The sequence below is a fragment of the Papio anubis genome, chromosome 6 (assembly GCF_008728515.1).
Source record: "Papio anubis isolate 15944 chromosome 6, Panubis1.0, whole genome shotgun sequence".
NCBI classification, from domain to species: domain Eukaryota; kingdom Metazoa; phylum Chordata; class Mammalia; order Primates; family Cercopithecidae; genus Papio; species Papio anubis.
Genome location: NC_044981.1, coordinates 103,721,056 through 103,747,363, shown reverse-complemented (window position 1 = coordinate 103,747,363; position 26,308 = coordinate 103,721,056). Strand labels below are relative to the sequence as shown.

The window sequence follows — 26,308 nt, the reverse complement described above, 5'->3', positions numbered from 1 at the left end:
GCCTCCTCAGATTCTCTGTCTTGCTTCCCTTTGCCATCCTTTGCCATGTGATCTCTGTGCATGCTGGTTCCCTTTACACTTTCCACCATGAGTGGAAGCAGCCTGAGGCCCTCACCAGATGCAGCTGCCCAATCTTAAACCTTCCAGCCACCAGAATCATGAGCCAAATAACCCTCTTTTTTTTTTTTCTCTCCCCAAGACGGAGTCTCGCTCTGTCACCCAGGCTAGAGTGCAGTGGCACCATCTCAGCTCACTGCAACCTCCACCTTCTGGGTTCAACCAATTCTCCTGCCTCAGCCTCCTGAGTAGCTGGGATTACAGGCATCTGCCACCACGCCCGGCTAATTTTTGTATTTTTTGTAGAGACGGGATTTCACGATGTTGGCCAGGATGGTCTCTCACTGGCTAGTCTCGAACTCCCGACCTTGTGATCTGCTTGCCTTGGCCTCCCAAAGCGCTGGGATTATAGGCGTGAGCCACTATGCCTGACCCCATAAACCTCTTTTGTAATGGATTCCTAGCCTCAGGTATTCTGTTACAGCAACACAGGATGGACTTAGACACCAGCACAGTTGAGCCTCCACACAACCACAGTCCCAGCTGTCAGTTGACGGCATTCTCAAGAGACACCCCCAAGCCAAGAACCGCCCAACTAAGCTCAGTCAACATACAGAACCATGAGAAGTAATCAGCTTATTTCAAGCCATTGTAGTCGGTGACAGAAATATTTGCAGTGGTCCCCCACATCCTGGTCTTCATGCCCTTGCATGACCTCACCTCTTGAGTGTGGGATGAACCTACTGACTTCCTTCTGAAGAACAAAATGGAGCAAAAGTGGTGGGATGTCATCTGTGAGATTAGGTTATAAAAAATTGTGACTTCTGTCTTGCTCTCATGCTCTGGCTCTTCTCATTTGCGCACTCGGAAGAAGCAAAGCTACCACATGGTAAGCTGCCCTATAGAGAGCCTCATGTGGCAAAGAATTGAGAATGATCTCGACAGCCCGTGAAGTGCTGAAGCCTGCCCATGACCACATTGTGTGAGTTTGGTGGTGGACCCTTCCCTAGTCGAGCCTTGAGATAACTGCAGCCTCAGCCGAAACCGTGATTGCAGTCTTGTGAGAGATCCTGAGCCAGAGGACCCAGTTAAGCTGCACTGGATTCCTGACCCACAAAGGCTGTGAGACAACAAATGTTGTTTCAAGCCACTAAGTTTTGGGGGCAATTTGTTATGTAGCAATAGACAACTAATAGACCTGCTACATTTTAGCATCGTTCATTATACTGTAATAAGTAATGGGAACAAGTACTTTGACCACAAAGCAAAACTAATGGCCTTATATTGTCAGTAAGTGCTGAGCAGAAGAATGCCTGTGTTCCTGGTGGGTGTTATAAAACTTGATGAGCACGATAAAGCATTTGAAGCAGTAAGAACGAGACTCTTGCTTCTAAGGATCAGTGCTTAGGAGTAAAGGAGCCACTGGAAAGTAAGCTCCCATGCCTGCTGCAAGTGGGCCAGCAAGGTACAAACCCTCCTTCAAATTATGGGAGGGAGGGGCTCTGGGGAAGGTAGCTCCATGAGGGAACTAAGCACCACAGGAAGCACCTCAGTTCATGCTGTGCTTTTTGGAGAGAGGTTGAGTCAACTGAAGATGGGTATCTGGGAGCCGTCAAAACCTCAGGTCAAGAGATGTCTCTAACATCAGCTGTCACAAATAATAACTTTGCTTGAGGGGAAGCCTGGATTGTGAGATTTTCCTGCCTTGGAATGAAGAATAGAGAATTAAGAGTTGTTGGTACTGAATTCTTCTATACTCTCTGCACTGAGCACGCAGATCAATTTCCTTTTTTTCTAAAAAATCTTCCATATATGGATGTTGTGGACTGAGATTTATATGTTGAAGCCCTTGCTCCCAGTATAGCTGTATTTGGAGTAAGGAAGTAATTAAGGTTAAATGAAGGTATAGGTGGGGCCCTCTTCTGATAGGATTAGTGTCCTTAGAAGAAAACACTCTGTCTCCCTCTCCCTTTCCCTGCACACACACACTGAGGAAAGTGTGAACTGAACACACAGTGAGAAGTCATTGCATGCCAGGAGAAAGCCTTCACCAGAAACCTCATTAGCCAGAACCTTAATCTTGGACTTCTAGCCTCTAGAACTGTGAGAAATTTGCAAATGAGACTCTTGAGTTGCTATCAACTTTGAAAAATAGCAGGGAGTGGCTGGGTGCGGTGGCTCATGCCTGTAATCCCAGCACTTTGGGAGGCCGAGGCAGGCAGATCACGAGGTCAGGAGATCGAGACCACGGTGAAACCCCGTCTCTACTAAAAATACAAAAAATTAGCCAGGCGCGTTGTTGGGCGCCTGTAGTCTCAGCTACTCGGGAGGCTGAGGTAGGAGAATGGCGTGAACCTGGGAGGCGGAGCTTGCAGTGAGCCGAGATTGCGCCACTCCACTCCAGCCTGGGTGACAGAGCAAGACTCCGTCTCAAAAAAAAAAAAAAAGAAAAGATAAAAGAAAAAAAGAAAAATAGCAGGGAGTAGGAGTCAGCTAACTATGGACTGGTGGGCTTGACTTTGGTCCTATTCTGGAAGGAATTATTTAAAAGGATGGTTTTTTGGCTCGTAGAAAATGAAATGAATATTAGGTGTGAGTAGGGATTTTTCTAAGAATAAGTGATGTCAGACCAATCTAATTTCTGATGTCTTAGATTCATTTTGGAATAAGGTAGAGTTTCAGATATATATATATGTGTATATATACACACACACACACACATATACACACACACATACACGGCTCAAATTCCCCAATTAAGTGAGATTACTGGGAGAATGCTGTGGACATGGTATATCTGGACTTTAGAAGGCTTTTAAATAAAAGCAAAGTTTATCAATGTGGGCTGAATAACTGTGGTTGGAGAGACTATACCCGGTGGCCCGTTTGTGCCCAGCCTCTGCTGGTCACCATGTCCCTGTTGCCTTCACCATTGCATGGGACACTGGCCCTCGAAGGGCATGGGCTTGGGAACAGGACACCTGGGTTCTTACCAGTAGTCCCTGAGAAGAATCACTCCCTCGGGCCTCAGTTTTCTATCTGTAAAATGAGGATAATGACCAGCTCATATCCCAGGGTCTCAAGCTTTGCATGTGCTCAGCAAATGCTAGCTACTCTCTTAAGATGGCATGATCCGGCCAGGCGCGGTGGCTCACGCTTGTAATCCCAGCACTTTGGGAGGCCGAGGCGGCTGGATCACGAGGTCAGGAGATTGAGACTGTCCTGGCTAACATGGTGAAACCCCGTCTCTACTAAAAATACAAGAAATTAGCCAGGCGTGGTGGCGGGTGCCTGTAGTCCCAGCTACTCAGGAGGCTGAGGCAGGAAAAGAATGTGACCTGGGGCCAGGAGCTTTGCAGTATGAGATCAGCCACTGCACTCAACCTGGGTGACAAATGAACTCGTCTCAAAAAACAGCTGATCTAGATGGAGAGCTGTGGATGTCACATGAGGCTGACAGGGCGAACTAGGCTGGAAGCAGCCAAGACATGGTCATTCTTGGACTCTGGGCCTCACCTGAGAATAGGCTCATTCTGAGCAGGAGGAAACATTGCAGCAGAAAAGGAGTCTCAAACGAAGTGGCCCTGGAAGTGAATATGGAGGGATCTGAAAATGCATCACGTAGGCCGGGCTTGGTGGCTCACGCCTTTAATCCCAACCATGGAGGAGGCTGAGGCAAGAGGATTGCTTGAGTCCAGGAGTTTGAGGCCAACCAGGGCAACATAGTGAGACTCTATCTTACAAAATTTATATACATATAATACATAAATTAGCTGGGCGTGGTGGCATGTGCTTGTAGTCCCAGCTACTTGAGAGGCTGAAGCGGGGTGACTGCTTGAGCTCAGGAGTTTGAGGTTACAGTCGGTTATGAGCATGCCACTGCACTCCAGCTTGGGGGACAGTGTGAGACCCTGTCTCTAAAAAACAAAAAACAAAAAAAAACAGGTCATGGACCACGCATGGTGGCTCATGCCTGTAATTCCAGCACTTTGGGAGGCTGATGTGGGCAGATTGATTGAGTCCAGGAGTTCAAGACCAGCCTGGACAACATAGTGAAACCTTGTCTCTACGAAAAAATACAAAATTAGCTGGGTGTGGTAGTGCACACTCCTAGCTACACGGGAGACTGAGGCCGGAGGATCTTTTGAGTGGGAGGCAGAGGCTGCAGTGAGCCGAGATTGCGCCATTGCATTCTAGCCTGGGTGACAGAGCGAGACTCTGTCTTAAAAACAAACAGGTCATATGAGAAATGGCTGATAGAGCAGAGCAGGCTCTTAGAGCCCAGAATATTTTGGGTCCCTTTCCCCTTTTCATAACATGGATCATGGATCATAGCACCTTTCATTTCCTTTTCTATCACAGCTGTAATTAAGTAACTATTTATTTATTTGAGACAGAGTCTTGCCGTGTCGCTCAGGCTGGAGTGCAGATCTCGGCTCACTGCAGTCTCCACCTCCTGGATTTAAGCAATTATCCTGCTGCAGCCTCCCAAGTACCTGGGATTATAGGCACCCGCCTCCATGCCCAGCTAATTTTTGTATTTTTAGTAGAGACGGGTTTCGCCATGTTGGCCAAGATAGTCTTGAACTCCTGAGCTCAGGTGATCCCCGCCTCAGCCTCCCAAAGTGCTGGAATTACAGGCGTGAGCCACCATGCCCGGCCAATTAAGTAATTATTTAGGTTATTGTTTGTTCTTGACTAGAAAAGGACAGGGACCTCATCTGTCTATTCATGTTGTGTTTCCAGAGCTGAGAGTTGTTTCTGGCACACACAGAGTGCTCCATTAATGTTTGAAGAATAAATAAATGAGAAAACGAGTATGACGGGAGAAGAGGAGCCACGTGGTTGTTTACATCCTTGAAGGAGTGTTGGGAGAGGCCTCTTGCTGACCTGCGTGACACTGGACAGCAAATCCAGCGGGATCTGACAGGAAGGAGTTGCCAGGAGGTAGTTCGGAGCCAGATGCACAGTGAGGGCCAGTGGTCCCTGGGGTGGCGAGAGTTTCCTCTTGCTAGAGATGCCTCAGGAGAGGCCAGGCAGCTGGCACAGAGCAGGGATTTCCACGTCACCTCATGCCGCTCTGGGCTGGAGGTAGATACTGGCTGCCTCTAGGCAAATGTGGCCAGCAAATGTGCTTTGTTTAGTCCCTCCCAGGGTTTAAGATATTTTTTCAAATTAGTTTCCAACATTTTAGAATCAGAAGTGTCGAAAGACAAAATGACAGTAAATTTAAAGATCCTAAATAGCTTTTCTTCGTGATTCTAGAATTGGGTAGCCCTCAGAACCAACAAGTTCAAAGGACTCCGGGACTGCAACGTGGTTGGACAACATTTATGGACAGAAAGTGGAACTGAGGCTCAGAGACGACTTGATTGGTTACAGCTTTGTGTTCTAGCTTATTTGAATCAGCTAACCACCCGAATGACAGAAGCTCAGTGGCTGTGATTGGCTGAGACTCAGCTGTTTGTTACAAAAGCATCCTCCTCAATTAGGGTGTCCTCTCTTTTATGTTAACTATGCCAGGCTGCAGCTCCTTATGTAAGGACTCAAGCAGGGAGGCATCCTCAGGCCTAAACATTTAACAGAAGGTGTCACATGAAAATGCATGTTTGGGCTGGGTGCGGTGGCTTACATCTGTAATCTAACAGGCCCCGGGGTTGGCGACCCCTACTGTAGCTCATAGAGCTGCCTCCGACTCACCCCTTCCTGCGCCCCACGTCTCTGTTAAGTCTGTCCCGGCAGGTACCGAGTTTGTGTTCTGTGGTCTTGCTGCTATGAAGAACCCTTTCCCTCTGCGTGTGTATGAAAAGAACTTGAGAAATAATCTGTTATTTCTTGAAGAGTTGCGGTTTAGGATTCAGAGCACTAATGAAATTTTGTGTTACTATTCCTTGGTGTCCTGGCTCAGACTGTGCTTTGCTTGGTATCTCCCCTTTTTCCCCCCGCTCTTCCTAATATCCACCTCACCCTCCAGATTCAGCCCCAACTCTGCACATTCTCTCCCCTATGTTCTCCACTCCCCCAAGGCGAGTTAGGCACCCTTCCTCACTGTAGCACCCTGAGCTAAGGGTACCTACCTTACTGTTGGTAATTTTCTTTGCCTGTAATTTCACTGAGGGCAGGAACTGTTTTATTCATGTCCACACCTTTCTGCCAGTAGTAAGCCTGTTTACAGTTTAGTGAATGAATGAGGATACATTGCAAAGGAAGCCTGGGAGTCCTTTATTTAACTCATGCAGACCGACTTTAAATCCACAGCACAGGGGAACACGGGACATTTTGAGTAATGCTCCAAAGAGAATCTCAGAAATATCTAAACCTTGGTTCTCATCCATTCTTGATTACAGAAATGGAGAACAGTGAGCCAAGATGGTAAATCAGAAAAGTGCTTTTGGTCCACTAGTCTCTTCACACTGTGTCGAAGCCCCGGATCCCCACTCCTGTTGCAGCGCCGGGCAGAGTGGGGCTTGCACTTTCAGGTCCATTTCCAGCTCTATGGGATGCAGGATCCACAGCGCATCCTTCCCCAGGGCCAGAGCCTGGGATGGAAGCTCTCACCCTATGCGTAGCTGCAGTCTAGAAGCGGCTTGAGGGAGAAGCTACCAGAAAGAGCCTGGAAGGTCTGTCATCATTCGGGGTGGCAGAAGTTTGCCCTGGCTTTTAACCTTTTTGGGGGTCACGAGCCCTTTTGGGAATGAATATACAGCTATAGCTCCTCTCCCTAGAAAAATGCAGACATCCGTAGCGTTTTCCAGACAACTGCAGGGCATTCATGGACTCCCGAGGCCCATGCTTACGCCCCGACACTCCGGAAGTAGGAGTGAATGAATGAGCAGTTTCCCTGCCTTAGGGACAAGAAGTAAATTAAGTCATTCATTCACTCATTCCGTCTTGAGCCCCAGCTCAGGGCTAGCCTGGGTGCTTCCGGCCGTGGGGCTCCGCCCTCGCAGGGCGCCACGAAGCGGGGCCACCCCCCTCGCCGCGCGCCCACCCCCCTCGCCGCGCGCCCACCCCCCTCGCCGCACCCCCGACCCCCGCCCCGCTCCGCGCGCCCCCGACCCCGCCCAGCTCCGCGCCGCGCGCCCCCTTCCGCCGTGAGAGCCCCTTCCGCGCACGTGACCTCGGCGTCGCGCTCTGATGAGTTTTCAGCTGCCGGCAGCTTCGGGGCCGCTGTCGCTTCGGCTCCGGCTGCGGCTGCCGAGGCTGCTGCGCGGCGCCCGGAAGGCTAGGGACGCCCGGGCCGGGGCCGAGAGCTCGGGGCGTCGAGATGGAGCCGTGAGTCCCAGGCCGAGTGGGCGGGCTGGCTGGGTCTCCGGACACTGCAGCCAGAGTTGGGGCTCCCCGGCTCCCGGCGTCCAGCCGCGGGGTCCCTGGCGTCCACGTGGAGCGAGGGGCAGCTAGACGGGCGCTGAGGGGGGCTTCGCGGGCGGGTCGGGCGGAGGTCCTTGCGCGGGGCGAGAGTAGACCGGGGCCGGTGCTCCCTCCGGCCTGCCTGCCCGGCCGCGGTTAGAGACCGGGATGCGGTAGGGGTTCCGGGACAGGACTGCGAGCGGGAGCGTGCACTGGGGGGCCGGGAGAACCGGGGGCGCTGCGGCCCTTCCCCGGCGGAGGGTGACCGCCCGCTCGGAGCCCCGTCGCCTCCCGGGCAGCCTCTCCTGCCCGAAAGGCCTCGCCCCGTCGTCCCCTCGGTATCGAAAGGGCCCCGCGCTGCCCTGCGGTCTCGCCCAGCGCCGGGTGCGAGGCCCTCAGAGACGTTTGGTGACGTGGGCACCGGGGAGCCTGGCGCAACAGCCCCTTTGGACCCGGGGTGCCGAGTTTTATGAGTTTTATGCGTTTTACGATCTGCTGACTTCGGGCTTATTTTTTTTACCTCTTTGAAGTTCAGGGTTTGTAATGAGGAAAAACCTGTCGAGGGCCCTATGGACGCCATCCCTAAAGCTTGCTTTTGATGCAACAGTCGCCTGGGTGTTCCCCTGGGCGCATCTGGAAAAGAAGGAGACGGAGTTAACCAGAGGGTTAGCGCCGCGTGGAGTTGCAGGAAGTCCGGGAGAAGGAGTGGCTCAGCTGTGCAGCCGCCCCTGGCAGAGGAGGCTTCCAGGGCCGGCTCCCTGCACTGAACGCAGCCTCCGAGGTTCCTGGGCGCGCTTCCTGGCTTATGTGCGGTTTTTGAGGCAGAAGGGTTTTGTTTGGATCTCTGCTGATTTCTCTGGTTTTGGACGTGGTCAGAGAAGTAACATCCAGGCCTGTTGCCTTGTCGCAAGTGCCTGTGACATCTTTTTCCTCTGCTTCCTTAGAAGTTTTTGACTTTGGTATGTTGCTTTAGCACCTCTTGGGAAACTGGAATGGCATTAAATATCAGACCTATGTGGATGTCTTAAGTATTTTAAAAGCCAAGTGGAGGTAGGTTAGTAGTACTGCCTCTGCACAACTCCAGAGGGCAGCATTCTTGTGCGGCCTATGTGAATAACACTGCTTGGAATACCAAGGGAACGGTGTGTTGTGGAACTGTGGCCTTGTAGCAGAGTGACAACTGCGTGTTATAGGTGGTCTCTTACCGCCGCCCCTTGGATCTGCATAGGTGGGCTGGGTGTGCTTTTTCAGTAGGAGAGAGACCAGGAGTGTGAGGTGGTGAGGGCTTTGGTCAGGACAGGGATCTGGGTCTTCTGCCAGGGTCCTGTGCTGTTACAGGACAGGGAACTAGACCAAAGAAAGCAGTTGACTTAAGGAAAGGTCCCGAGGAGGACAAGCAAAACACAGCTTGAATTTTGTGCGAGTTTGACGCCTCCCTCTGTGCAGCAGTAAGCGCTTTGTGCCTCAGGCTCTGTGGAGCACTGAGAGTGTTAGGGAAGAGGGGGATGTGGGTATCTGGAAATCAGCCCACCTCCATCGGCCAGCATTCCAGGCACCTACCTGGAAACCGAGAAAAGTTTGGTAGCAGATAAAATCCTCCTAAAAAACAAGTCTGAAAATCCGAAGTGCATCCTGGACTCAGGGGACTGAGTGCTCTCTGTCCTTGGCTGGTGTGCCTGAGAGCCCAGAGGTGAGAAAGGTGAGAAGGAAGAGAAGCCCAGGGAAAGAATGGGAGAGAACAGCCGCTTGGAGGAGCCAGGGGCAGCTTCAGCACTCTGCTTACGGTGTGTAGGGGACCGTCCCCCTGCAGACCCTGGCCCTGTGACCTCACTCATTCGGCCCAGCCTGCTCTTTAAAAAGGTAGGAGAGATTGCCATCAAAACCCATCAGCAAAAAGAGGTAGCGGTTCTTACGGCTTTACTTTGAACTCTCCTCCAATCTCCATTCCTTCCCTGATAATGCTAGGGACAGGAAAGATGCCAGGAGTCTGAGGATGGTGTGGGGCGTGTCTCATTTGCTAACTAATGTGACTTCTTGTTTCAGCTACAGGGCTGCACGGAGTTGAGACTTTCTCATGCTCACATGTTGCTTTGGTCTTACTTTAGTATTTCTCTGCAAATTTAAATAAGGCTGTTTTTTGTCTGTGTGTGTCTTGCTTGGCATGTGAAGCCATTTTTTAGCGTGTATTTTATGTGTTTCTTTCATCCTGGGGACATTTCAGTGTAGAAGTGTATTAATTAGAGCTGCCTTCGGCCAGCAACAAAGCATGGCACAGACAAATTACCATGGAGCCCTGCTGTGGTTTCAGGATCCTGGGCCTCCCGAGTCTCCCTGTGCTTTTGAGGGTACACCAGGCTTGGGTCAGTATCCTATTCCTGCAACAATTTAATTATTTAGGACTTTGTCTCCTAGAATGGTTTTTTTGTTTTGACCAAAATGATCTCTAGAAATAGTAAAAGATAACTGTGAATGTTCACCATGTAGCAGGTGCTGTTGTAAGCACCTTACATCCATTGTTTCATAGAATCCTCACAATCACATTTCGTGAGGAAGTTTCTCTTTTCCCCATTTTGCAGATGAGGAAACTGAGGTATGAAGAAAACAAGTGAGTTTGTCAAGGCCTTAGATCTGAGCCCAAACCCTGGGCCACCTGGCTCTAGAGCCTACACTCCTGACTGCTCTACTCTGCCCCTCTCAGTAACTGCTGATAGTTAATGGTTACTTGGCAAGGGTTTTCATGTCGTAACGGATTTAATTGCCACAGCATTGTTAGGCCTGTGGGTTCCCAAGTTTCCTGAATTTTCAGGAAGGGGGTGTTTTGTTTGTATTTTGAGACGGAGTCTTGCTCTGTCACCCAGGCTGGAGTGCAGTGGTGCAATCTTGGTCACTGCAACCTCCGCCTCCCGGGTTCAAGCGATTCTCCTGCCTCAGCCTCACGAGTAGCTAGGATTACAGGGAAGCGCCACTGAGAGGTGACAACATCCTAGCAGCCCGCGCTCTCGGCACCTCCTCGGCCTCCGCGTCCACTCTAGCGGCGCTTAAGGAGCCCTTCAGCCAGCCACGACACCGTGGGAGCCCCTCTCTGGGCTGGCTGAGGCCAGAGCCGCCTCCCTCTGCTTGCCGGGAGGTGTGGAGGGAGAGGTGCAGGCGGGAACCGGGGCTGCGCGCGGCGCTCGCCGACCAGTGTGAGTTCCAGTGGGCATGGGCGCAGGCTCGGTGGGCCCCGCACGCGGAGCGGCCGGCTGGTGCTGCGGGCCCAGGGCAGTGAGGGACTTAGCACCCAGGCCAGCAGCTGTGGAGGTTGCGCCAGGTCCCCTAGCAGTGCCAGCCCGCAGTCGCTGCACTCAAAATCTCGCGGGGTTTAGCTGCCTTCCCGCGGGGCAGGGCTCGTGACCTGCAGCTTGCCGTGTCTAGCCCCGCCCCCGTGGGCTCCCGCGAGGCCAGAGCCTCCCCAACGGGCGCTGCACGCTACTCCGTGGCACCCAGTTCCATCGATAGCCCAAGGGCTGAGGAGTGCAGGTGTGACTCAGAGCTGGCAGGCACCTCTGCCTGCAGCCCCCGTGCAGGATCCACTAGGTGAAGCCAGCTGGGCTCCTGAGCCGAATGGGGACTTGGAGAACTTTTATATCTGGCCAGAGGATTGTATGTGCACCAATCAGCACTCTAGCTAATCTGGTGGGGATTTGAAGGACTTTTATGTCTAGCTAGAGGATCATAAATACACCAATCAGCACTGTGTCTAGCTCGGGGTTTGTAAATACACCAATCAGTACTCTGTGTCTAGCTCAAGGTTTCTGAATACACCAATCGGTACTCTGTATCTAGGTAACTCTGTGTCTAGCTAACCTAGTGGGGACTTGGAGAACTTTTCTGTCTAGCACTCGGTATCTAGATCAAGGATTGTAAACGCACCAATCAGCACTCTGTCAAAATGGACCAATCAGCATTCTATCAAAACGGACCAATCAGCTCTCTATAAAGTAGACCAATCAGCTCTCTGTAAAATGGACCAATCAGCAGGATGTAGGTGGGGTCAGATAAAGTAATAAAAGCAGGCTGTGTGGGCTAACTAGCGGCAATCAGTTGGGATCCTGTTTCTTGCCGTGGAAGCTTTGTTCGTTGGCTGTTGGCAGTAAATCTTGGTGCTGCCTTTATGAGCTGTAACACTCATCACGAAGGTCTGCAGCTTCACTCCTGATAGCGAGACCACGAACCCACCAGAAGGAAGAAGCTCCAAACACATCTGAACGTCTGAAGGAACGAACTCTGGACACACCATCTTTAAGAACTGTACCACTCACTCTGAGGGGCTGTGGCTTCATTCTTGAAGTCAGCGAAACCAAGAACCCACCAATTCCGGACGTAGCACCACGCTCAGCTAATTTTTGTATTTTTAATAGAGACTGGGTTTCGCCATGTTGGCCAGGCTGGTCTCGAACTCCTGACCTCAGGTGATCTACCTGCCTCAGCCTCCCAAAGTGCTGGGATTATAGGCGTGAGCCACCATGCTTGGCGGGGAACTGGGGTTCTTGACAGGTAGAGTAACTGCCCCAGGTTACCCTGCAATGGATGGGTCCAGGCAGCTGGCTCCCAGCCCAGGTTCATAACCACCAGGCCGCACTGCCTGGAGCCTCCTGCTAGGGCCAGTGCTGCTTGTGCTGAGATGGGGTTCACTGACCAGTGAACGTTTGACTTACTTCCTTGCTCCCTGTGGCCTGGGCAGGGTGTTTGCTGACCTGACCAACACGTTCCTGCATTTGTCACTGGACTTGCAGTCTGGAAAGGATACATATGAACTCACTGCTCTTTGGGTAGGTGAGGATATTGTTTATTAAATTGTGTTTTGGGGTGGTTAGGCCTTGAATGTTCACATAATAGCTTTTTTGAAGCCTACTTAATTTTTTTTTTTTTTCTTTTGAGATAGGTTCTTGCTCTGTTGCTCAGGCTGGAGTGCAATGGTGCGATCTCAGCTCACTGCGACCTATCCCTCCCAGGTTCAAGCGATTCTCCTGCCTCAGCCTCCAAAAAAGCTGGAACTACAGGTGTGCTTCACCACACCTAGCTAATTTTTGTATTTTTAGTAAGGACACGGTTTCAACATGTTGGCCAGGCTGGTCTTGAACGCCTGACCTCAGGTGATGCACCTACCTGGGCTTCCCAAAGTGCTGGGATTACAGGCATGAGCCACCGTGCCTGGCTTGTACTTAACTCTTGAGTAGCTAGAGAAATGACTTATACCCAAGTTGGCTGATTGAAATTTTAGAGTTCCTATTCTGCTCCCTTTGAGAAGTTTGTTTTCAAAACCCATTAACTGGTAGGTTACTTGGAAAGATTTTAGTGAGGGGTCAAAGAGTGCATGTGAGGGAGTGATGGGCCTTCTTTCCGCCCCGACTTTCACATGCTGGATGTGCGTTTGTGGGTTCCAGTTCCACCTCCACACCCTGCTGCCTGGGGCCTCAGTGGGCTTGTATCCTCCCACTCCAGCCTGTGTTTCCCCACTTGTAAAATGAGCTGATGTGCGTGTTTCACAGCGAAGCTCCCAGCCTGGTCCCAAATAGGTGCTCAGGAAATGCCTTCTCTCACCTCTGCTGCAACCAGCTGGAGGGGAGACTTCACACAGTGGGTCTTCGGAGATGCTGTTAGAACGAAATCCAAAATGCTTTCACACAGAAAAAGTAGAGGATAAAAAGCACAGCCATCGTTTCTAATTGCCTGGCAGAGTTCTTGTCACACTGTTCTGAGCACCATGTTTATGAGTCCACTCGTACCTGCCAGTAACTCTGTGGGATGAATCTTCTGCCTCTCTCCATTTTGCAGATGAGGACAGTGAGGGTCTGGGGAGCTGTTTACTTGCTTGCTGTCCTGTGGTCAGGAAGTGGGGAGCCAGGCTGTCAGGCAACAGGATAGCTTTTTGGGTCAAAGGAGAAGAGATTATTTTTATACAGATTGGAAAAATAAAAACGACAGTGTGAGAATGGGCTGGGAGATTTAAAGTCCCTGACTACTGCTCAGATCCTAATTTGTCAGTTCTTGAGTGGGAGATCCCAGCATCAGTTGAACAAGTAGCAGGATGTGTAGTATCAAGAGTTCTCAGTCTTACCCGCCTACCATTGTGGTGGCTTGTGGAGACCGAGATGAAGGTGTCTCTCACACCCCTTGGGCCCCTGCTGTGGGTGTTGGTGTTGCTGGGTTCTGTAGAGGTGGGAATGCTGGTGCTGGCTTCCCTCCCGTCTCTGTCCCTGTCACTGCAGGACAGCAAGTTGAGGTGTTCTCACGTCCTCTGCTCACCCGGATTGCATCTGTTTTGTGGTTCTGTGCAGCGGTCCCAGGGTGGCTGAGTGCTTGGGGAGTGCTCGCCTCCCCTGCTGTGCCCTCCTGCCCCTGCTTTCTGAACCCACATGAGGCCTCTGGGAGGGGCAGGCATTTACTGGGCAAAATTGTGTTGGTGCTGTGGTCCTAAGGCGCTCAGTGCATCTAATGGGGTCATGGCTTTACAGTTGGCTGGGCTTGAGCAAGCCTTGTGGCCTTGAGGACCAGGTCCCAGGGAGAAGGCTTTCTGGATGGGGCCTCCAGGAGCTGCTGTGCCCCAACTACAGAGGCAGAGGGCCAAAGCCAGAGACACAGCAGGAAGAGACAACGCTGGGGGGAGGAAGTTCAGCGTTGTAAATCAGTGGTTCACTTACCATTTACCATTGCAGGGAAAATAGAACATGGAGGAAAATAGGAAAAAACAGGGGAAGAGTGAGTTAGTAAAAATGAGAGGTGTCGAAAGTTACTGGGCCTGCACCATATCTAAGGCGCAGTGCTGGCCTCTGGGGGTGGGAGGGGAGCTGCAGGTGCAGGGAGGGCATGGGGGTGGATGCGCAGTGGAGCCCCTGTAATGAAATCCTGAAAACTGGTGCACCGTGTCCTGCGGGCGAGTGGACGGTTGCTTTCTCCCACAGAGCCTCGTAGTGGGGGCAGGGGTGGAGTGACCTGTCAGTGGCAGCAGGATGGGCAGTGCTCCATGGCAGGGATGACTGTTGACTGTCTTGCATTCTGAAAGGACAGTTCCCGGCACCTCAAGACAGGTTTTCTATGCCTGTGTGACTTTGTAGAGTTTCCTTTTAAATTGTTTTTTATTTCTGTGGTGTGTGTATTGGTGGAAAACTTTGGATTTAGTAAAGTATCCGAGATGAATCTGAATGGATTCTTCCCGGTCTCCTGGCTTGTGTACCTGGAGGGTTGGAGGAGTTGTGTCCTGAGATGGGCAAGGCCACAGGCACAGGATCAGGGGTTTGGTGTGAGGCAGGTCATGTGTGAGGTACCTGCTTGATAGCCAAACGGGCGTGCCAAGTGGTTGAGTGGGGGTCTGGAGTTGAGGAGAGAGGACTGGGCTGAGGTTTAGAGCAGGCCATAGTTCACACCTGCATCCTCTCGCAAGCCTGAGACAGGATGAGATTACCAAGGGAGTGAGAGTAGAGAAGGTGAGGGGACAGAGAGCAGTGTGTTCCAGGACGACGATGGTGAGGGAGGTGATGGGGTCAGGGAGCTTCCAGTGTTGTACTTAGCAGCTTTGTGATCTAGGGCAAGTAACAGAACCTTCCTAAGTCTGAGCTTTCTTATTTGAAAGGGGTTGCAATAGTACCTACCTCGGGGTTGTGATGACGGAGGGAGTGCGTAATTCACATAGGATACGTGCGGGGTGGCAGGAAGGCTGGAGAGGGATTGTGGGGAAGGATCTCGGGGACTTTGAAAGGCCTGTCTGAACTTGATCGAGTTGGCTGTGGGGCACCGTTTCCTGAGCAGGGCAAGGCTGTTACAGTGCTGTAATGGCACAAAGGAAGGCGCGTTTGGGGGTGATGGCAGCAGCTGGCAGGAGTTTTTGGGGCCTGGACAGTGGGATTAGCATGCTGGGGATGAAGAGGAGCTGGGGAACAAGGACTCAGCTCTTCCTGGCTGGCTGAAGGTATGGGAGGAGCGAGAGAGGGGCATCTGAATTGGTGCCAGGTTTCAGGGTACGAGAATGGAGAAAGGGTGGAGGCAGGAAGTGGGCAGTGGAAGCGGACTTTTCAGTTACGTTATTTTGGTTTTTCACTCAGTTTGAAATCTTTTGACCTTAAAGTACTGTAGGGCTTCTAGGTGAAAATGTCTTGGCCGACCTGTTTCAGAGGGGGTAGGGTGGGCAGGGAGGATGGCTCCCGAAGGCAGGAAGGACGGAGAGAGAAGCAGCAGATGAGCTGGTGTTGGAGGACTGATGTGAGGGGTGGCCGGAGTCTAGGGCTGGAGGTTTCAGGAAGCGCACAGGGACAACAGAGTTGAGATGAGCAGAGGGAAGGCCTGGGGTCAGGGTATATTTTCTGCATCACAGCCTTGCCTCTGGTGTTTAGAAATATCCTCCCTTGGGGGACTGATCAGAGAGGGCTGTGAGCTCTCGGACACTGACACTTACTCGGTCGCTGGTCTAGGCTGGCTTCGTGTTAGAGACCTGTGAGCATTTCTGCAGGAAGTAGAGCTGCCAGTGGGTTTCTGGTGCAGAACAGGAGCCATGTTCTGAAGTGGCTGGGGACTCCAGCCGTTGTGGTTGGTCCCTGAGCTGGTCTCACAGCAGGGGGCTAGGTTAGTTCTGGCAAAGACACCCCCCGTCCCCCATCTTTACCTTGACTTCTCAGTGTTTTGTTGTTTTGCTCATGAGCCACAGTTTTGGAGCTACGATTGATCTGAAACGGAGTCTTGTTTCTGAGGCTTCAGAAGTCTCTGTTTTTTTGACTCAAATCTTTTTTATTTTAATTTTTTAGTGACAGGGTCTCACCCTGTTGCCCAGGCTGAGTGGCTGAGTGCATTGGTGCAGTCTTAGCTCACTGTAGCTTCAAACTTCTGAGCTCAAACGATCCTCCCCGCTCAGCCTCCAGAGTTGCTGGAACTATGGGCATGAGCCTTGCTGGGCTGGTTCAGAACTTTTAGATTGGAAGTTGAGAGCGGACTGTGGAGGGGAAGGCATCGATCGTTACGTAGAATCATCCTGTCCTGGTGCTGCCTCGGCCCACGATAGCCCTGCAGGCTGCAGAGGGTCGCAGGACCCTAGGCCCTCCAGCGAGGATGCCTGCTTGACAGGAAAATGAAGATGGCGGAAGCCAGGGCCTGGTGCCCACCCTCTCACCCATGAGCTTGGTGCAGCACAGGCGGTTATATCCAGCTTACACTTGCTCAAGAAGACGGATTATGTTGTTTCCTCTGTGTCTTTTTTCCTTTGAGTTGGACGACTTGATTGCTAAACCGGGAAAATTTGTAATAAGTTGGACTTAAGTAGAAATTTTCAGGAAGGGGAGACGATGGATTTTATTGAGCCTTCTGAGAGAGACTGGCAGGTGCCTGGGGTGGGTTGTACCCCCATGCCCTTTTTCTTTTTTTAGAAAAAATTGAGATGGGGTCTTTCTGTGTTGCCCAGGCTAGAGTACAGTGGCACGATCTAGGCTCACTGCAACCTCCACCTCCCAGGTTCAAGCGATTCTCCTGCTTCAGCCTCCCAAGTAGCTGGGATTATAGGCATGTATCACCACACCTGGCTAATTTTTGTATTTTTAGTAGAGATGGGGTTTCACCATGTTGTCCAGGCTGATCTTGAACTCCTGACCTCAAGTGATCTGCCTGCCTCGGCCTCCCATGCCCTTTCTGGGATTGCAGGCGTGAGCCCCTGCACCCAGCCTCTCATGCCCTTTCTTAAGGCCTCTTTTTGCAACGTTGCTTCCCATTTGCTAAATAACTGTGCTAGTAGGGGGTCAATAATGTGTTTTTGAAATCAAGATTTAAAATATAGTTATTTTGGTTTTCTCTGGTTCCAAGTAATTTCTCTTGTGCTTTCAGCCTCTGCTTGGGGAGTTCTCGGAGCTCCTTAGTCTTGGGACTGTCACCCTGAGAATGGTGCAGTGGAGGAACTCAGAAATAGCAGTGTCATTGTTGAAAAGCCACTTGAGCAGTACAGCAGAGGGTCAGAGATAGCAGAGTGTTTCCGTACACTCTTCTTCAGTTCACAGGTGGGGAAACTGAGGTCTGGAGACAGTGCACGTGCCCAAGATGCTGCAGCCCTGCCCTGTGCACCTGCACTCCGCAGAGGTGGCTCTGGAACGGCTCCAACCTACACCAACTCCTCTGGGCAAGCCCTGCGTCTTCCCCTCAGGGAGCACTTCACGTAACCTGGCGCGTTTATCAAAACGAAGACATTGACCTTGGTGCCATACTGTTAACTGAACTACAGGCTTTATTTGCATTTCCCCACCATCTAGTCCATTTAGCTTTGTGTCTTTTTTTTTTTTTTTTTTAACTGAAAAGGCCCTGAGCAGCTGTCTAGGAATCTTCCATTCTGCAATTTTTGTTTGTTTGTTTTTGAGATGGAGTCTCGCTCTGTCGCCTGGCTGGAGTGCAGTGGTGCGATCTCCGCTCACTGCAACCTCCAACCCCCTGGTTTAGGCGAGTCTCCTGCGTCAGCCTCCTGAGTAGCTGAGATTATAGGCACGTGCCACCACGCCCAGCTAATTTGTTTTTTTGTTTTGTTTTGTTTTGGTTTTTTTTTTTGAGACAGAGTCTCGCTCTGTCACCCAGGCTGAAGTGCAGTGGCGCCATCTTGGCTCATCTTGGAAGCTCCGCTTCCTGCGTTCACGCCATTCTCCTGCCTCAGCCTCCTGAGTAGCTGGGACTACAGGCAGCCTGCCACCACGCCTGGCTAACTTTTTGTGTTTTTTAGTAGAGATGGGGTTTCACCATGTTAGCAGGATGGTCTCGATTTCCTGACCTCATGAGCCGCCCGCCTCAGCCTCCCAAAGTGCTGGGATTACAGGTCTGAGCCACTGGCCACTAATTTTTGTACTTTTAGTAGAGACAGGGTTTCATTGTGTTGGCCAGGATGGTCTCAATCTCCTGACCCTCATGATCCACCCACCTCGGCCTCTCAAAGTGCTGGGATTACAGGCGTAAGCCACTGCGCCCGGACCTCTGCAATGTTAAAGCAATAACATATTAAACACACCATGCTTACACTAAGGAATAGACTTAACACTTGGTTAACTGCGGAAGGTCAGAGGAGACACTTCTTTCCGGTCCAGGCTTCACACTGCAGGGCTTGCCCAGAGGAGGTGGTGTAGGTTGGAGCCGGCAGCGCCATCCCAGAGCCACCTCTGCGGAGTGTGGGTGCAGAGGGCAGGGCTGTGGCATCTTGGGCACGTGCACTGTCTCCAGACCTCAGTTTCCCCATCTGTGAATTGAAGGTGTTGAGTTTGCTCCCTGAGGTCATTTCTATGGCTCCTGGGCCTCTGAGGATCTGTCAAGCCCCAGAGCTGAGTTGGGGCCGGGCTGCCTCCTTCCCCAGCTCTCGTCTCACGTTCGTGGGTGAGTGTTTTCACCGAGTCCTGGGGCAGCCGTGGAGGCACCTATATTTTATTTCTTCACTCAGTGACCTTGGTCTGTGTGCTCACTGCCCAGGTGGCCACGCAGGCCCTGCTGGGGGCAGCGGGCCCAGCCTTATCAGAGCCACGTCCCAGAGGTGTTGACTCAGCCTCACCCAGGCCCTGAGGCGGGCCTGGCAGTGACTGCCTGTTCTGCAGCCGCAGTTTCAGGCATGTGCTGCGGGGGTGTGGGCACGCAGGCCCATGTGAGCTTTGGACCGTGAAGCCAGTAACCTTCCTGCAGGGCCGGGCTGAGCCTGTGTCTGCCTCCCTGGGTGGGTGTGCAGCTGCCTGTCCCCAAGGTGAGGTGCCCAGGGTCCTTCCTGCTGGCCTGACTCCTAGGACCAGAACATGCGAGGACGACAGAGAACACAGAAGACAGAGCGAAACAGACAGCACCGCGTGTCCGTCTGGTCTGTGGGTCTCCTCCTCAGGGCACAAGGCGGGGGATGGCCGCACCCCTTTTGTCGGTGGTTTGATTGGGACACATTCATGCTCATGCGTCCCATGCTGCTCAGAGAAGCAGAGCTGTGCCTTGCGACAGAGACCGAGTGTTCCCAAAGCCTCACATGTACTGCCTGGGCCTTTACAGATTTTTCTTTTGTTTCTTGGCCCCTGATACAGGGTGTTCTAAAAGAAATGATTCCCGCCCCCGGTGTTTTCCTGTGACCAGGCAGGAACCTGGCAGGGCGAGTGGGTTTCCCCGTTGGTGTAAATCACAGAGAAGTGCACAGCAAGGCAGCGTCCACGCTGGTGGGTGGCACGAGGGGAACCTGAAGTTGTTGAGGACTTGGGACGGGAGGAATCAGGCTGTGGGCTCGTGGGAATGGCAGAGGAGTGTGGTGCTGGCAGGACTTGGAGCTTCAAGTGGAGCCTGACGGTGTCACCCCTGTAGGCTGTGTGCTTGTGGGTGTGCCTGTGTGTGCGCGTGTGTATATGTATATGCGTGCATGGGGTGGGTAGTGGGGTCTGGTCACTGCCTCTGTGGTAGTGACCCTTGGGGGTTCTAGGAGCCCCAGTGCGTTCTCCTTGAGTGTGGGGTTGGTGTGCCGCGTGCAGACCGTGGTGACCGGTGTGTCCACGGACCCTCTAACCCAGAATGTGCAGGAACGCATGGCTCTTGAATCGGCCGCCGAGGCTCTTTTTTTCAGGAGGTCACCTGGTGGCAGTGCAGGCCCACTTCAGAAGTGAGGGGCTGGGAGGGGAGGTGGGCAGTGTCGTGTGGGGAGGGGTGTTGCTGTAGGGCCGCCTTCGTGTGACCCCTGGGCCTTCCCCTGACTGTCCCTCACTGCTGGCTTCTGCCCCCAGGCTGGCGCCCATGCGGCTCTACACGCTCTCCAAGCGCCACTTTGTCCTCGTGTTTGTCGTCTTCTTCATCTGCTTTGGCCTGACCGTCTTCGTTGGGATCAGAGGTAAGGTTCTGTTTTTACTCAGTGAATCTTTTGCCATGTGTGGTGGCCCTGGCGTGTTGCTTTCAACCAGCCCAGCTGTGCCCCTGTCTCCCACTGCCAAGGGCCCCAGCATGGAGGGAGAAGTGCCCACAGGGTGGATGGGTCCCAGTCCTGCGCTTCTAGCTGCTCTGTTTCTCCTGGAGGAGGTGCAGTGAGTAGCCCCAAGTAACCCTGTCTATGCCCTGTGCAGCAGCCAGGGGCAGCCTTGACCACATGCCTTCATTGACCAAGCAGACATTTCTAATCTGCTGTGCACCAAGCCCAGCTGGGCACTGATGCATTCAGGACATGCTGCCTGGTGGGGGAGACAGGCCACGAAAGAGCTCCGATGCAGCTGATGGGGATGGGAGGAGAGTTGAGGGGCTGACGGCTGTGAGCATGGGGCGGGGTGGCTGCAGGAGCAGTGAGATCATCTAGGCCAACGCCCTTTCTTATGGATGGAGAACCTGAAAAGCCAAACGGTTTTCACAAGGTTCTCAGAGACCCAGGTGTCTTCAGTCCTGTGCACAGGGCAGGCAGCCAGGAGCCTGACTTGTTTGGACAGAATGTATTCCATTGCTATGTTTCCGTCTTAAATATCTGTCTCCATAAGGGTGATTTCTAGTAGATGTTATTTAATCGATTTACTTAATGCTAAAGTGTGAACGGCAATTAGGCTTAACCTGTCCCAGAGGCAATTTGTGCCTCAAAAGGCTAGTATCTTACCCAAAACTGGGTTGGTAAATGGACGAGGAAGCTGGCGGGGGAGGGTGGCTCTTCAGGTGCTGTTATCTGATGGTGATGGTGATAATAGCAACTGTAGCCAACTTCTTTCCCGTTAAGTCATCAAGAAGTAAAAATTACATTAATTACAGCACAAGATATATCCATAATCTTACTTGATTTTCACTGTTATCCTTTAAGATTGGAAGGGGAGGCATTAATATTCTCATGGTCTCCAGTCCCAGTGGGACCTCAGCCACCTTCTGTTCATTTAAGCTACTCTTCTGTCGCAAACGACCATGATTATATCAAACCCTCTCCACTCTTGCAGAAATGTAAAGTGATGCACCACAGCTGAGATTCAAGCGATGTCAGGATTTCTGCATCCCCTTCTTTCTTTCCATACAGTACTCTATTAGTCAGAGTTCTCCAGAGAAACAGAATCAATAGGAAATATCTATCTGTGTATCTGCCTGCCTGCCTGTCTGTCTGTCTGTCCGTCCGTCCTACCTGTCTGTCTGTCTATTATAAGGAATTTGTTCACATGATTATGGAAGCTGACAAGTCCAAAGATCTGCAGTCAACAAGTAAGAGACCAGGAGAGCCCATGATGTAGTTCCAGTCCAAGCCCAAAGGCATGAGAACTAGGAGAGCTGATGGAGTAAATTCCAGCTGAGTCCAGGTCGGAGTCTGAAGGCAGGAGAAGACCAGTGTCCCAGCTGGACATAGAGAGAGAGAGCCCGGGCAGAGAGAGCAAATTCTCCCTTACTCAGTCAGTATGTTTTATTCAGGTCTTCGATGGATTGGAGGAGGGGTCCACCCACATTGGAGAGAGCAGTCAGCTTGACTCAGTCTACCGATTCACATGTTAATCTCATCCAGAAACAACCCACAGACACAACAGAATAATGTTTAACCGAATGTCTCGGCACCCTGTGGCCCAGTCATGTTGACACATAAAATTAACTGTCACAAGTACTCTGCTCCTGATTATTTTCTGTGATAAGGTTATTATTATTTTAGAGTTAGGAGTACCTTAGGGGACTATTGGCTTAGTAACTGTCATTTTGCAAATGAGGAAATCAAGACCCAGAAAGCCTTGTTAGTGAAGGCTAGAGTCCAGATTCTTCTTTTTTTTTTGTTTTTGTTTTTTTTTTTGCCCAGGCTAGAGTGCGGTGGTGAGATCTTGGCTCAGTGCAATCTCCTCCTCCCCAGTTCAAGCGATTCTCCTGCCTCAGCCTCCCAAGTAGCTGGGATTACAGGCACTTGCCATCACACCTGGCTAATTTTTTTTGGTATTTTTAGTAGAGACAGAGTTTCACTGTGTTGGCCAGTCTGGTCTCGAACTCCTGAGTTCAGGTGATCCACCCGCCTTGACCTCCCAAAGTGCTGGGATTACAAGTGTGAGTCACCGCAGCCAGCTGAGTCTAGATTTTTCTGATTCCCAGTTCTTAATTCTTTCCAGGAAACCAGACTGCCTTACTTCCTGGGTTAGTAGTTCACTTAGATTGTGAATCTGTTTAAAAGGAGCCTCATTGTGAACACAACCCTCCTTCCTCCATTTGATGTATCCTTCTCAGCATTCCTAAATGCATTCCAGAGAGAGGTTATTGCCTTGGTTGTGTATTTCCTCCTTTTGAGTGGAGGATTGTTGGTGGCACACGGGGGGTCGTCACTGAGGCAGCCCCGAAAAACTGACATCACCAGTTGAGAGTGATACGTTTTGGAACAAATCTTTTGTTTTTTTGGAGACAGAGTCTCCCTCTGTCGCCCAGGCTGGAGTGCAGTGGCGCGATCTTGGCTCACTGCAAGCTCCGCCTTTCAGGTTTACGCCATTCTCCTGCCTCAGCCTCCGGAGTAGCTGGGACCACAGGCGCCCACCACCATGCCCGGCTAATTTTTTGTGTTTTTAGTAGAGATGGGGTTTCATCGTGTTAGCCAGGATGGTCTCGGTCTCCTGACCTCGTGATCCGCCCACCTCAGCCTCCCAAAGTGCTGGGATTACAGGCGTGAGCCACCATGCCCAGCCGGAACAAATCCAGTTCTAAATTAAATTAAAATCAGATTCACAGTGTTTCGTTTGACGACTACTTTTAAGGCCAAAACTCTGAAGAAATGCATTGTAAGAATCTGTGAAGCTTGGAGAGGATTCTGGAAAGATGGTGGCATAGGAATCAATGTTTTCTACTTAGACAACAGCTGCAGTGGCATAATCTGTATGGCGTAACTGTTTTGGAACTCCGGAGTCTATTGAAGGCTTGCCGCTTCGAAGGGAATGCTTGTACATAGATTGTGGTTACTTTTGGTCAGTGCAGCTCTTAGCACAGTAGCAGGTACCCATCCTCCATTGCAGGCCTATAGCAGGCAGCTGAATGTGTGTTCCTAGAGCTTATAGAAACCAAGGTGGGCAAAATGGACTGTGTCTTCCAGATATCAGAGATCTGTGCTCTGATGGCTGATGCTGCTTTTGATCGTAGAAGTACGATGAAGTAAGAGTGGCTGCTGCTGCTGTACCTCTCAGTTGTTGCAAGCTCATCCCCCGCTGACTGAATTTGCTTCCGGGGGATTTAAAGGGCTGGTACTTTTTTACCCCTTCATTTTTCCCTTTTTCCTTTCTCGGGAATCAGACATTGAAGACCAGGACATTCAAAACTGCTAATACAGGGAAATTCAGAAAGTCACCACACCTGCCCAGAGGAAGGCACAGTCTCAGAAAAGACCTGAGAAGACCTTAAGTTTAAACCTCAGGCTGATCCTTTGCACAGAGACAGTCTATAACAACACCAAAAACAAAAGTACAAAAATGAGTAACAGCAAACTCTGAGGAAGGGTAGAGTTTTTTTTCCAGAGGTACATTATTAGATTTAAGTATCCACTTTCGACAAAAGGTCACAAGGTGTCTGGGCGCGGTGGCTCACGCCTGTAATCCCAGCACTTTGGAAGGCCAAGGCTGGTGGATCACGATATCAGGAGATCGAGACCATCCTGGCTAACACGGTGAAACCCCGTCTCTACTAAAAATACAAAAAAATTAGGCAGGAGTGGTGGTGGTCTCCTGTAGTCCCAGCTACTCAGGAGGCTGAGGCAGAAGAATGACGTGAACCCGGGAGGCGGAGCTTGCAGTGAGTTGAGATCACACCACTACACTCCAGCCTGGGCGACAGAGCCAGACTCCGTCTCAAAAAAAACAAAACAAAAAAAAAGTCACAAGGCAAACAAACAAAGTATGGCCCATTGAAAGGAAAAAAATGAACTGTCAGAATCTGTCTCTAAGACCATGTGACAGATCTGTTAGGCAGAGACTAAAACAACTGTCTTAAAGATGCCCAGAGAACTAAAGGAAGAGACAGGGAGACCATCAAGAAAACAATGTATGAATAAAAAGATAGAAAACCTAAAAGGAAACCAAAAAGAAATTCTGGAGATGAAAAATATGCTAGAGTGATTCAAAGGCAGATTTGAACAGGTAGAGGAAAGAATCAGTGAATCCGAAGATAGGACAGTGGAAATTTTTGAGTCTGAGGAACAGAAAAACAGAAGAAAATTGAACAGAGACGGCGGGACCTTGGGGACACTCAAATGGAGCAACATCCACACTGTGGGAGTCTGAGAGGGAGAAGAGATAGAGAATGGGTCAGAGAGAATATTTCAAGCAGTGATGACTGAAAACTTCCCAAATTTGGTGAAATGTGAATATAAACATCCAAGAAGCTCAACAAACTCAAAGTAGGATGAACTCACAGAGACCCACACCGAGATATAATCAAACTGTAGAAAGCCAAAGACAGAATCTTGAAAGCAGCAAGAGAGTGACTCATCACATACAAGGGATCCTCATAAGTTTGTCAGCAGATACTTCATCAGATACTTTGGAGGCCAGAAGGCAGTGGGCTGATACATTCAAAGTGCTAAAAGAAAACTGTTGGCTGGGCCCGGTGGCTCACACCTGTAATCCCAGTACTTTGGGAGGCTGAGGCGGGTGGATTACCTGAGGTTAGAAGTTTGAGTCCAGCCTGACCAACATGGTGAAACCCCGTCTCTACTAAAAATGCAAAAATTACCAGGCGTGGTGGTGCGTGCCTGTAATCCCAGCTACTTGGGAGGCTGAGGCAGGAGAAACACTTGAACCCAGCAGGGAGGTTGCAGTGAGCCGAGATCGCGCTGTTGTACTCCAGCCTGGGCAACAACAATGAAACTCTGTCTCAAAATTTTTTAAAAAAAAGGAAAGCAGGGTCTTGAGATATTTGTATACCCATGTTCATAGCAGCATTATTCACACTAATTGAAATTGTGGAATCAACCACAGTATCCATTGACAGATAAATGGACAGAGGAATGAAATGTGGTATACACATACAATGGAATATTTAGCCTTAAAAAGGAAATTCGGCCAGGCGCAGTGGCTCATGCCCGTAATCCCAGCATGCAGGCTGAGGTGGGGCGGGATCACGAGGAATCCAGGAGTTAAAGACCAGCCACAATAACATGATGAAACCTTATCTCTACAAAATACAAAAAGTGGCAGTGGTGGTGAGCATAATCAGCTGGTTGAGGAGAGCTGGGGAGCAGGAGAATAAACGAACCTGGGGCAGTGGTTGCAGTGAGGCTGAGATTGTGCCATTGCCTCTAGCCTGGGCAATAGAGGTGAGACTCCATCTCAAAAATTCATACAGAAGCTGTATGGATGAATTTTGAGAGACATGTCTTGAATGCAGCTAGGTGGCAAAAGTGTAAATACTGTAAGATTCATTTACATGGGGTACTTAGAGTAGTCAAAATCATCAAGACAGAAAGTAGAGTGGTGGCAGCCAGGGGCTGGGAGAGGGGAATGGGGAATTGTTTGATGGGCACAGTGCTTCAGTTTTGAATTGTGGAGATGGATGGCAGTGATGGTTGTATGGTATGAACGTACTTACTACCACTGAACTGTACACTTAAAATTGGTTAAGAGGGGCATGGCATAGTGGCTCACACCTGTAATCCCAGCACTTTGGGAGGCTGAGGTGGGCGGATCACCTGAGGTCAGGAGTTCGAGTGACCAACATGGTGAAACCCTGTCTCTACTAAAAATACAAAATTAGCCGGGCGTGGTGGTGCATGCCTGTAATCTCAGTTACTCAGGAGACTGAGGCAGGAGAATTGCTTGAACCCAGGAGGCGGAGGTCGTGGTGAGCTGAGACTGTGCGATTGCACTCCAGCCCAGGCAACAAGAGCAAAAATAAAAAAAATGGTTAAGATGTCAAGTTCTTGGATCTATAGAAAAAAAAATGGTTAAGATGGTAAGTTCTTGGGTCTATAGAAAAAAGTGGTTAAGATGGCAAATCTTACGTA

At 50.8% G+C, this 26,308-nt stretch overlaps 1 protein-coding gene across 1 annotated transcript in view; it reads left to right on the top strand.

The window, feature by feature from the left end:
- TMEM181 (transmembrane protein 181) overlaps positions 1-26,308 on the top strand; it is a 106,877-nt gene that overhangs the window by 24,433 nt on the left and 56,136 nt on the right. The window contains 1 exon segment of the mRNA XM_021937702.2: positions 20,133-20,236. Within this exon segment, the coding sequence (XP_021793394.2) occupies positions 20,133-20,236 (104 nt within the window).